The 13231-nt window shown below is 34.8% G+C and overlaps 1 protein-coding gene across 2 annotated transcripts in view; it reads right to left on the bottom strand.

Annotated features, from left to right (window-relative positions):
- The window catches only part of LOC127653645 (RNA binding protein fox-1 homolog 2-like), a 134410-nt gene that overhangs the window by 41474 nt on the left and 79705 nt on the right, over nt 1–13231 (bottom strand). For both annotated transcript variants that reach the window (XM_052140416.1, XM_052140415.1), the window contains exons 2-7: nt 12720–12899; nt 9709–9864; nt 9423–9476; nt 5862–5954; nt 493–580; nt 143–199 (exon numbers count right to left, since the gene is read on the bottom strand). In XM_052140416.1, the coding sequence (XP_051996376.1) occupies nt 143–199; nt 493–580; nt 5862–5954; nt 9423–9476; nt 9709–9864; nt 12720–12899 (628 nt within the window). The remainder of the gene's footprint in view (nt 1–142; nt 200–492; nt 581–5861; nt 5955–9422; nt 9477–9708; nt 9865–12719; nt 12900–13231) is intronic.

Here is a 13231-nt window from a genome sequence, read left to right as displayed (position 1 = left end):
TTAAAATGATCTCAAGTAAAAGTATAACATTTTTAAACTACTTAAAAAGGTACAATTCCTGGGGAAAATTTGTTAGCTACAATAACGTGAGTATTTGTAATTTGTTACGTTACACCCCTGTAGCACATTCCAAACATCTTACCTGCATAGAGCTCTGGTCCGTACATGGCTCCCACCATAGGACTAAATTTCCACCCAGCTAAAGCCAAAAATACAGTCAGAAAAAGTTCAGATTACCTGCCTGACCACATCAATAAAATAAAATCAGGACAGGGAAGTTGTGAACACAGACAGTGGGAAAATAGGGCATTAAAACTACAGTTACAGCACTTAAAATGATCTCAAGTAAAAGTATACAATTTTTAAACTACTTAAAAAAGTAAATTCCTGGGGAAAATGAGTTAGCTACAATAACGTGACTATTTGAACTACTAAAAGCTAAAGCTGAAAAACTGAGAAAAAAACGACGAAGCAGTAGTGAGGTTGTTTTACCATAGGGCAGAGTGCTGAGACCTTCTCCATTAGTATATGGACTAACCAACTTCTTATTGGTCATCACTCGAGCTGTAGCATTATTGACCTGTTTATTAGAGAGAAAGAGAGAGCAATAATCTGATTAGCGAGTAAGGATACATTCAAGCTACAGCCGTTCTTATACTCCAAGAGCATTCTGCAAACAGGACTAAATATGAAAATGTATCATGTAGTTATTATCATGGAGTAAAAGTTCACAGATAACCAAAATTATACTAAAAGATTTAAACTGTCATCTAGAAACATTATTTAAATGTTAATCCTTTAATCATAAAAGGAACTCTTTAAAGGTACAGCAGAAATTGTGGACTCATTGATATTCCCTTCATGCATCATAAAACTCCCACTGATTTGGAAACAATCAACACAAAAACCCAGAAATCAATGTATAAAAGCAAATGACAAACAGAGCATTCATTGCTAAAATGGAGGAAAGAGATCAACAGAGAGAGATACAAGAGCGATCACACAACAAAATCAATACACTGTGCACAGCATTTAGCAAAATCACATTCAGCCAATTACAGGTCAATTACAGATCATTAACCAGAAATGAGCATATCAGCCAAGCATCGGATGCAGCCTATGGACTAATCCAAATACTCTGCAGCCTAATTCCAACCCCTAGAAAAACACATCATACAGAGAGAGAAGGGGGGATGTTCAGAAACAGAGGGATGCAGGAAAGAAAACAGGAGCCAGTCGACATTCAATAAAACTACAAAAGCAGGAGAAGAAAAAAGGGAGTCAAAGTGAGACACAGAACGATCCACCCAATCAGAAACGGCAAACTCAAAAAGCCATCCAGTTTGTCATGAACAAGTACACCAAAGTGCGTAAAATGAAAGGCCTGTAATTGATTGATATCAGGCCTTGTGAGGAGTGACAGAGTTTATGGGTAAGAGAAAGAGAGAGATACAAATGCTGCATGTCACAATAAATTAAATCATGAAGATGGAAAACACAGGCAGGCATCAAAATGGTTCTTTCACACGCTGAAGACGAATATGCAAACACCATCACACACACACACACACACAGTCCAAAACCAAAGACTAAAAACAAGCTTGAGTTGGTCATCATCACTTGAATATAAGGGCAGAAATATCATCTGAGAAACAATTTCTATGTGTGTGTGGGCATTTAGGGGTGTTTTTGGCTCATAGGCTGTGTAATCATCAGCAGATATCTGGGACTAAACTGATGATTAAAAAAAAAAAAAAAAAGAAAATCACAAATGACTCTGGAGAATTAAATTAATGATGACAGATAGGGCTGAGTGGTATGACGCAACAGAAATGTCTCACACTACTATTGTTATTATATCGTGGGATATTCTGTGACAATTTTTTACAATTTCACACTTTCTCCACAGAATACACAGCACGTGCAGCACATCTGAAACAGAATGGGATTTGCAATGCACTCATCGCATCCAGTTTAGACAACATCATTAATTACAATGGGAGTGATTTTCTTTTCATGCGACACATTACAGCGCTCTTGTCTGGTGTTAGTTTTGATGTATGACTATGTAAACATTTAGATTTTTCAATTAATAGCAACTTTCATTTGAAAAATGGTTATATCAATTCTTAAAATCCAAAATCAATCTTTTAAAGTTTACTTCAATTTTGGTTGTTGATTATTACACATGTTAAATAAATAGCAACAGAACTGCACAGTTTGGGCCCTGTTGTTAACTTAAATAAAAAAAATTGTAAAGTACCAAGTTAGAAGGTTTCTTGTGTAATTTACAGCTAAAAGAGAAAATTTATCAAAATTGATTTAAGAGCTTGAAAATAGGAATTGAAATAAACAAGAAAATCTGTATTGAATTTTGATGAGCTGCAATGTAGGACTGGGTAAAAATTAATCGTGACCTTCATTTGAACAATCACAATTTTGATTCTTAAAATCCCAAGATCTATCTTTTAATTTTACTTTAAAAGTTCACTTCAATTTTGGTTGTGTTGATAATTATATCTGTTAAATAAACAGCAAATCAAACTGCATAGCTTTGGCTCAGTTTATTTTTCAAATTAATATTTTCGTAATGTACCAAGTTCCTTGTGTAATTTACAGCATTAGTTGAGGCCACATACACAGTAATCCATTTTCAGTGACGACACACGAGCGGTTACCGTGGAGACTAACAACAACAACAACACACAGAAATTGTCAAGGAAACAAAGTAAAAAGGAGAAAATGACCAAACAAACAAAATGCAAAGAATGAGTGAACAACTAGAAAAAAAGAGCAGGAGTAAATATTAGGAAAAATAAATAAATACAACTCGAAGTGCAGTGAACGTAAACCAAACGAAACAAAATGAGGAAAATTCTAAGGCAGACATTCGCTGACTTAAAACGACAACAGAAATCTTCAGGTGATCAAATCTGTCTGTAGTTGAGCTAAAGAGCCTATGGCCACATTCATCCGTTTCATAGAGGAGGAGGAGAAAGGGACGAATGATTAGAGAAACTCAAACTGTCAGTCAGAATTAATGGCGTGAAAATGCAGCACAGAGCGACTCTGTCAAAACTGGAACTATATGGGCAGGTTTAAATGGAGGAGCGGTTAGTGAGATTACATGCCAAACTAATGACATCACTCAAGGGAGGGGCCTGGACAGTGACAGAGGCAAAGATGCAACAGACAGGAAACTCATTGAGTGCAGAGCTGGACGGACAGACTGGCGAGAGACAGAGAGTGAGAGAGAGAGAGATGAGTGAAGAGTGTGTGTCCCTCTCTCCACAAATACACAAACAAACATTAGGTTGTCATTACATACAACATAATATTAATGGCAAATTGAAGTTCTGTTCAAAACATTCAAATAAAAGTAATGTGATAGATCCTAACACAGTGAAAAAAAATGCCATTCAAAAACAAACAAATAAATACAAATTAAACTGATTTTGTTGTATAGTGCTGCTAGTGATTAAACCCAATTCCTGCTTTAGAATGAATCTAACAAAACATCTGAAACATAGCGTTGCTGCTGCCAATTTCAGATGCATTCAAACCTGAATAAAGCTGCACCATGTCCTACCCCATGCACAAACAGCCACGGACACCAGGGGAGCTACAGAGCAGCGGGACAGGCGTCATGCATCTACAGAGGTGTCAAAGTTATAGCCGGGGAGTCCAATATGACTCACGATTTAAGGGAGAAACATGCTTTAAAAAACATGCTTTAAAAAAAACTTTTGCATATAATTTAATAGACATGCATGTTCTATTATAAGCTACAGTGTGACAGATAATTTCTATAGTTTGTGTTGCATGTTAAAGTCTGCATCTTAAAGTGGTTTGCATTCATGCTTTTCATCTAAAACTGCATCTGTTTGTTCATTTGTCCACTTTGAAGTTTGAGCTTCACTCATGGCAATAATAATAAATGGACAAAGGAAAACAATAAAAATAAAAATATCAAGGGTTTAAAAGTGCACACTGAATGATAATTAGGGCTCTGAATCAATTTTTTTTATCAAATTAATTAAAAGATATGATGAATAAGTAATTGAATTACATGTATACAATTTTGCAGAGAAAGACCCTGAAATAATAATAATTCAATATAATGGTTAAATCATAATAAGTAGTTAGTTATATTTAAATTATAATATATATCTACCATAATTATAATAATTCAGATAATTAAAATGCATACTTTTTTTGTAACAGATGAGTAAAGCAATACAACAATACAAATACAATACAAAAAGTGCAATTCCCTGCATTCGAATTGCACTCCGTCCAGCTGTGTTTGAACAATGCGTTTTCAACATGTGCTGTCGCTAATGTCAAGTCTGAATGTGGTTTGTTCTCTGTACAGCTGGAGTTTTACTTACTGCCCCCTGCTGAAAACAGGTGGTACTTCAAGCTTGAATCGCTCCAATTAACAAAAATACATTTCATATTACGGTCCAGGGACATGATTAATTAAGCACATTTTTTACGTGTTATTTTTAATATATTTAATCACATTGAATTAGTGTGTTAAATCGACAGCCCTAATTATTAGATATTAGACATTAATACGGATTTAATGCTGTCAGAGTTTAATTGAAAACAGGGATTTAATCTACATTTGTCCTTGTTTTTCTAGGCCTAACATTGTATTATATCAAAGACTAGGGTATTATTCATTTTTCTGTGTGCCATTATACCTCGTGCAAGGTTGAGTGCTCGAGTGCTTTCAAAAGAATACTCACGACACATGTACATCGGGATATGCAGAGAAGCAGTCTTCAAAAACTATGCTGCAAATGGACAGTCCCCACGGAAAACCAAAGTCCAGCCAAGAGCAGTTTTCCCTAATTACTAATTTCTCAAGTAAAATAAAAGGCCTCTGGTGAATTAAATAAGTAAATTCCATGTTCTTCCTTTTGTTTTACCAAAATATGTTATAAAAGCAGTATAAAGCCATACTATGCATGGGTACAATACATTTCAAAATATCAGCCCGCATAAGTGTGTTTTGTCCAATCCAGCCGTCGACCAAAAATTACTTAGACACCCCTGGTCTACACTAACATTATCAGTAGCTCTGTAATTCTAGATTAATTTATAAATGAAATGACTCTACATTAAGAATTCCATTTCAATCTAAAATGAAAATAAAAACTTTCACCCAGTCTATGAGAAACAAATACAGGCAGCCATCTCAGATGTCATGCAGGAAAATCCCTGGAGGAGTTTTGTTAAAAAACACCTAGAAAACCAGCCCGTCAAACACGCCAGGGTTCACGAGGGAAGAAACACGGCTCCATGCAACACTTGACCAAACACAGCAAGCAACAAGCTTCTTTATCATCGATCTACAACGAACAACAAATGCACAAAAAACAACAATGACAAGCATCTGAAAAAGTGAGCCATTTTTTCGTGTTGTGCACAAATGCCACAAAAAAGTTTAACACCACAGAGCACAGAAGAGCATTCAGAATAATCTGACAGTCCTCGTTTGTCATAAGAATCCAAGCAAATGTTTAATGAACAAAAGAAAGCCATTCAAACCAGAAGAACTGAAGACAGCATCAAATATACACATGTGATTGGCTAATGGACACATTGTGAGCATGCTCTGTACAAAACAAATAATTTAACTTAATTAAAAGGGGGAAAAAAACACATGCTGTTAATAACCAACTCTCAGCCAGACAACCACCAACCAGAAGAAGAGCCGAAACCAGAATCTATGTTTCTATGATGCCACACAAACACAAACAGAGCTGAGAATCTTGAGCACCAGTTCAGTTCAGGTGTGAAATATAATCATCAGAAGAGGAAAGAGAGAGTGAGACACACAGACAAATCACCTCGATCTTTCGTCCTTCTACAATGGTCCCATGCAATCGCTCTCGCGCTTTCTCTGCATCTGCACTGGTCTCAAACGTCACAAAACCAAAACCCTGAACCACAACAAAGAGGCAAATAAAATTTCAGTCACATTGTACTCTCATGTTAATCGAAACACACGATTTTCTTATTAGTTATTCAACCAAATGTGCAGGTTGCTCCTTTCTATACAATGAAGATGGGTAGTAACTAGGACTGTGAAGCATTTGTGTTCAACACAACAATTTAAACACCCTTCATAGTTGTGATTAGTCATGATTAGTAGTAAACAATATAGATTTTTGAAATGGCAGATCCATCCAGAGACCAGGCTGCAGGGCAGCACAATTAACTGAATAATCAAGATTACAAAAAGAGGTAGACCGATATATCGGTTTTACAGTGCCGATAGTTGCTTTTTGTTCCTCTGTGGCCAGCGTGAGATCAATCTACAGTTAGAGCGGCATGGTTCTAGAGTATAACAGCGGCCTCTAGAGGTAGAATAAAAACAATCACTGACACCTCGTGGGGTTTTGCAATATCTAAATCTGACATCACAGAATAATTTTCCATATTTATATCCTCACTTCAAACTGATATTTTAGTAATTTTGATAAGATAAACAAGTGTTTTATATTGAAGTGAGGGCATGCAAAGAAAAATGCAGCCATATAGAAATGTGCCCTGTCAGCATACATTGTGTGTCCAAATTCTTCATACTTCATATCTTGTGAATAATAGTAAAAACAAAACCTCATCTGATGAAATATATAGAAATCCCTTCATCTGGTGAATATACAGTTGAAGTCAGAAGTTAATATACACCTTGGACAAATACATTTAAACTTAGTTTTTCACAACTCCTGACTAATCGTAGAAAACATTCCCTGTCTTAGGAGAGCTAGGATCAATACTTTATTTCAAGAATGTGAAATGTCAGAATAATAATACAGAGAATTATTTTAGCTTATTTCTTTCATCACATCAGAAGTTTACATACACTTTGTTAGTATTTGGTAGCATTGCCTTTAAATTGTTTAACTTGGGTCAACCCTTTTAGGTAAACTTTCACAAGCTTCTCACAATAGTAGCTGGAATTTTGGCCCATTCCTCCAGACAGAACTGGTGTAATTGAGTCAGGTTTGTAGGCCTCCTTGCTTGCACAAGCTTTTTCAGTTCTGCCCACAAATTTTCTTTTGGATTGAGGTCAGGACTGTGTGATGGCCACTCCAATACCTTGACTTTGATGTCCTTAAGCCAACTTTGGTGGTATGCTTTGGGTCATTGTCTATTTGGAAGACTTCCTGGCTGATGTCTTGAGATGTTGTTTCAATATATCAACATAATTTTCCTGCTTCATGATGCTATCTATTTTGAGAAGTGTACCAGTCCCTCCTGCAGCAAAGCACCCCCACAACATGATGCTGCCACCCTCATGCTTCACGGCTGGGATGGTGTTCTTCGGCTTGCAAGCCTCACTCTTATTCCTTCAAACATAACAATGGTCATTATGACCAAACAGTTACATTTTTGTTTCATTAGACCAGAGGAAATTTCTCCAAAAAATTAAGATCTTTGTCCCCATGTGCACATGCTAATTTTATGGCAGTTTTGGAGCAGTGGCTGCTTCCTTGCTTTCAGGTTATGTCGATATAGGACTTGTTTTACTGTGGATATAGATACTTGTTTACCTGTTTCCTCCAGGATCTTCACAATGTCCTTTGCTGTTGTTCTGGGATTGATTTGCACTTTTCACAACAAACTACATTTATGCCTAGGAGACAGAATGCATCTCCTTCCTGAGCAGTATGATAGCTGCGTGGACTCATGGTGTTTAGACTTGCATACTATTGTTTGTACAGATGAACGTGGTACCTTCAGGTATTTGGAAATTACTCCCAAGGAGGAACCAGAATTGTAGAGGTCCACAACTTTTTTTTCTGAGATCTTGGCTGATTTCTTTTGATTTTCACATGATGTCAAGCAAAGAGGCACTGAGTTTGAAGGTAGGCCTTAAAATACATCCACAGGTACACCTCCAATTCAGTACACCTCCTATCAGAAGCTAATTGAATAATTGTCTAAAGGCATGACATAATATTCTGGAATTTTCCAAGCTGCTTAAAGGCACAGATAACTTGGTGTATGTAAACTTCACTGGAATTGTGATAAAGTCGATTAAAAGTGAAGCAATCTGTCTATAAACAATTGTTGGAAAAATTAGTAGTGTCATGCACAAAGTAGATGTCCTAAACAAATTGCCAAATTATAGTCTGCTAATATTAAATCTGTGGAGTGGTTAAAAAAGTTCAACTGTATATGCTATAAAAAGCTTAATTTGGTAAATGACCTGCTTAACTATAAATAATTAAAATAAATAATGTATGAATAATATTTTATTTAATAAAAATCATAATTGTGATTTTGGTTGCACAATAAACTGCATCTGAGATTTTATTTATTTTGGATTCTTGTAGCCTGTAACAATCTATAAATTGATTTTAAAAACGAAGGGGTGCACGTCCTTCAGCGGTCACAAAAATGCAATTAAATGAACAAATGTTTTAAATTCTACATTATTATTATTATTTTTAAATGTGTAACCCAAGTAATGAACTGAAGAGTAATAAGCCTAATTGAAATCAGAAACTGTAATCTGATAACTAAAATGTAAAAGGATATGCTTTAAACTACTTTTCACTAAAAATTATATTACAGTAATTGTAATTGTAATCAGATCACACTCAACTCTACCCAAATCCATTGCTTGCTTGTATATGTATAATATATTCAGAATTTGAATAACAGCTTTGTTTTTATGCCTCTAAGGGCAAAATGTGAGTTGACCATGTAAGCAACTAATTTCGAATTTTTAATTTACTGATGTATAAAACAGCAAAGTCATACAGGATCACAGTTCTCATCTTATTTTTGGATGTATAGCCGGCAAAGAAAACAGCATGCAGTAGATCCACCCAAAATAATTATTTTAATGTGAATTATGTTTAATCTAAATCAATTGCATTTAAAAAGTCAAGGGAAATAATCGTCAATTAGAATTTGTATAAATTGTGTAGCCCTACCAGGGAGGCAGATATAATACAAAAATACTGTATATCGTTAAATTCAGTGATAAAAACAAAATGCTAAATGCTGAATTTAAACGAGCACTCAATATTAAGCTTATTTTACGATACTCAAACTTCACCAAAAAATACTTGAAAACAGAAAATATGCTCTGTTCATTGACAAGGCTGTTAGTAGATTTTGGTTTTGACTAGATTAATGGACACTTTTGTTAATGCAGATGATCTCAAAATGGCCAAATATCAGCCTGGCCAAGCTATCGTTAAATTTGATGGTACCTATATAGCACTTTTTGTAATTTCTTCAGACTCACTGCTTCAATTACTGCCCATCTTCATTGAAGGAAATGGAGAAACCTGAAAATATTGCCAGATACATCAAATGTTAAATAGGTTTTGTGGGATTTCTTTAATGGATTAACATCCAGTCAGATTTGGTTCAAAACAGTCTCTTACCTTTGAGCCCCTGTCATTGAAAATGATCTCCACATCCAGAATCTTTCCAAATTGCTATAAAAAAAAACAAAAACAAAAAAAAACACACAAACAGAACGCTCAACAATATTTCTCCTCAGATTTATATGTATTTCACTATAAAAGAGGGCACTATTCATTAAAACCTTTAATGTTATTTTACAATGTTGATCAACAGAGGGCAGAATCTGCCCATATTCACATCGTTCTGTCTTTGTGTTCCTTCTAAAAAACCATCAGTTCATAAACCCTAATGTGCATCTAGTACCCCAAACATCTGCCGCAGGTCTGGGTCTCTGAAGCGGAAGGGGATGTTGGAAACATGAAGTCGTTTTGGGGTTCCTTTGGCTTCTGAGGATTCTTCACTGCCTGAACCGCCAGCGGACACGCACTGAACCTCTGCCTGAGGAGACCCATCTGACAGCTGAGAAAGTTGCTAGACATAAGTGTTATCAGTGGCTCATTATGCAAAGATACTTAAAAAAAACATAAGCAATCAGGATTTGTAATTTCACTGCAAACATTTTTTTCTTAATTAGTGTTTGTCTTATGTAAATATTCTTAAAATAAGATACATTTACTTGACAAGCAAAATGGCATAAGATATTAAGTCTTCTTTTCAAAGAAATATATGATTTAATGATGTTTAGCTTAAAAAAACTGTTTGTGATGGGGTAAGAAAAATAAACTTATTTCAAAGGGAAAATAAGTTTGTTTTTTTCTTACCCCATTGGTAGAATTTTGTTTAAGTTTAGTACATTGTCAGATTTCTTTGAAAACAACACTTAACATCCAATGCCATGCCATTTTAAAGCTTATTTTAAAACCTTTTTAAGATTTTTTTGTTATAAATTAACAATTTCATTAATGAGCAAGAATACCAATAGTTCATCTCCAAACCATGTATTTGTCTTAGCTAAGTTATGCCTATAATTCACTAAGTTATGCCTATAATAATGATTTATAGTTTAGAGCTGTCAGGACTAATTTAGCGAGAAATACTTGCATACTTCCGTCAGTCATCTGTGCATGTTTACATCACATCCGGAAATAAAGAAAAGGAGGTCCAGCTAGCTACTACAGCGTGTGTATATGTGTAGAGATACGTGGTAATAGTCTGAAGCTGACAGCTTGTAGCCACGACAAATGAGCAACATTAACCATGGATCGTTCCAAAAGACAATCAAACATTTTCAAAATAAAGAAACCTTGAACTGAGAAGAGTCTGCAAGCAAAAAGGGAAAGCGACAGAGCCCGTAAAAAAACACAAAACAACATTGGCTTTGCTATTTCAGAGGTGGCGACAATTCCAAAAAAGGATTTAAAACTGACCCAGAGATGGAGTTTTTCTTGATTAGCAGGTAAGATACTTTATTGGACTGATCAAATTAAGAGACAGGTCTGGACCGTTTTATTGTACCGTCAAGTCAGGTAGTTTGTTAGATAGCGTTAGCCACTCAAATGGGGCATTTTATTATGGATTGTGGTACTGCAGTTTTTTCAAATTCATATTTAAGGAAGAAAAATGGGGAACTTTTTTTTTTTACTTTATGCTGTTAACAATGCTAAACTTTAAACCAGATACTACCTTGGTCATGTGCATGCTAGCAAGTCAAAATTTCCACTGTTTGACTTCATCAATGACTAACAATCGTTATGTCTAATGTCATCGTTGCCTAACTTTTGTATTGCAATTTATTTTTAAAAAATTGTTTTCAAAAAGTCAAAACAACAGTGGAAGATGTGCTACTTACCTGCTATTAAGACATATTTTTCGGATATCAGTCTTTTTCTTACTTTATTTATTTATTTGTATTTTTTTAGGGTATGGGCGAGTTTTGTTGATAGTGACATTCGTTCTGATAAGTAGATCACATGTAACCATGGTTACACGGTGGTATTCAAACCATCAGATTCATACATGCAGAAGAGCAGAGCCAAAGCCCGACTGGCATAATTACCAAAACAGGCTGCCTCCGCAAGTAACTTGCAGTTCTATACTTAAACCGCTAGAGGGCCAAAAGTTACATAGTGTAGCTATAAGAATATATATATATATATATATATATATATATATATATATATATATATATATATATATATATATATATATATATATATATATATATATATATAAATAATATATATATATATATAAATAATATATAAGGTATATTTATTCAACAAAAATACTAAATTCAGAATTTTTTTTTTTTTGCAGTGCTATTAATGCTGTTGTCAAGGTTTGGTATAAAGATTTTTTTTTTGGTATACATTTTTTCAAATCAAAAGATACAATTAGATTAAACTAAATAATAATACCTCTTACATTAGCTCATTTGTACAGTTATAATTTTAGCTATATTAAAATCTCGAAGAAATACTTTTTTTTTTTTTTTTTATCAGACCATGCAAAATTGCTGTACATCAGTGGACATATCGATTATAAGACATATATTGAGATTTTATTAATTTGAGCTGTACTGTACGTTGCTAACATAACCAAATTAATTTTGCACATTTTAAAATATACGTTTTTTTGTATTTAATTATTTGTATCATTAGAATTTTGTTCTCCCTAAATATATTTTTGTACTGTTTTAATTTTATTGCTATGATTTGTTTTACTCTCCCTGAAATGTTGAATTCTATTTTTTTTATACTTCCAACTATGAAGCACTTTGAGCTGCATTTTATGTATGAAATGTTCTAAACAAATAAAATGTATTATATATGAAACATGCCTTTTTGGTTTATTTCTTGCTGTTAAAAATCTGGTTGTCTAAAATGATCACTATTAATCTCAGGATTTCAGAATGAAACAGTAGTAATGTTACATGTTTGTAACATTTTGTTCAAATGTTATATAAGTGCCATATTCTCACTTCACACTCTTTAATTTTACACAGACCCCTTAGCATACCCTTATGGCCCCAGTTTGAAAACCTTTGTTTTAAGACATTCAGGCTATCCAGAAAATATTTAGGGCTACTGCACCTTCAGCTCAGGTTTGGTGACACCACTGGGTCTTGCAACTCTACAAAAATCAAAACTGCCTGTCTTCATTTAAGTGAATTAAGATATACACAGTTTATACATTTCTTTGCAAAGCAAGACAACATCACAATCCTGGCTGTTAAATGATAATGTCTGAGGTGACACAAATAGCTTCAAGACAAAAGATCGACCAACAGGAAGTCATTTGACAACATTTGATGTTGCAGTTGTTCAAATGTGAGTGCCAAATGCTCAGAGGAGGGATGCAGGGTTAGCACTTACTTGAGTGCTGGGGTTAGAGGAGGGGGTACTAACTCCAGCCTGTGGCTCCGTTTGCCCCTGTCCCCCTGCGGGGTAAATACTGCCCCCTCCAAACTCCAGCGCCAGGCCGTTCTGAGGGGGAGGGAAGTTTGAGAACTGAGGAACGAGACCCTCCTGAGACCCCAATGTTTCCTGTGAACCCTACATCAGACAGAGAGAGACACAGAGAGGGGACCATTTGACTGATTGGTCATGATCCACAGACTAAAAGAGCGAGTGAGCACAAGAAAGCAAAGAAAAAAAACAGCTCACTTAAAAGAGTGACTGCCATGAGACAGAGCAACAGAGGAAAAGTAGTGAAATGAACTGGAATGGAGACTGAGAGAGGCGTCGCTTCACTAACGTCGTAAATAATTAAATTAATTAAAACTTTAATCAAATTAAAACAATATATTTTCTAAATAATACTGTATTTTTGTTTTATCAAATTAAGTGCTTATTTACAGAACCTCACAATAAAATTCTAAATATAA

Source organism: Xyrauchen texanus, chromosome 13 (genome assembly GCF_025860055.1).
Source record: "Xyrauchen texanus isolate HMW12.3.18 chromosome 13, RBS_HiC_50CHRs, whole genome shotgun sequence".
NCBI lineage: Eukaryota > Metazoa > Chordata > Actinopteri > Cypriniformes > Catostomidae > Xyrauchen > Xyrauchen texanus.
The sequence above is the reverse complement of the archived record's forward strand: the minus strand, read 5'-3'. Positions and strand labels throughout refer to the sequence as shown.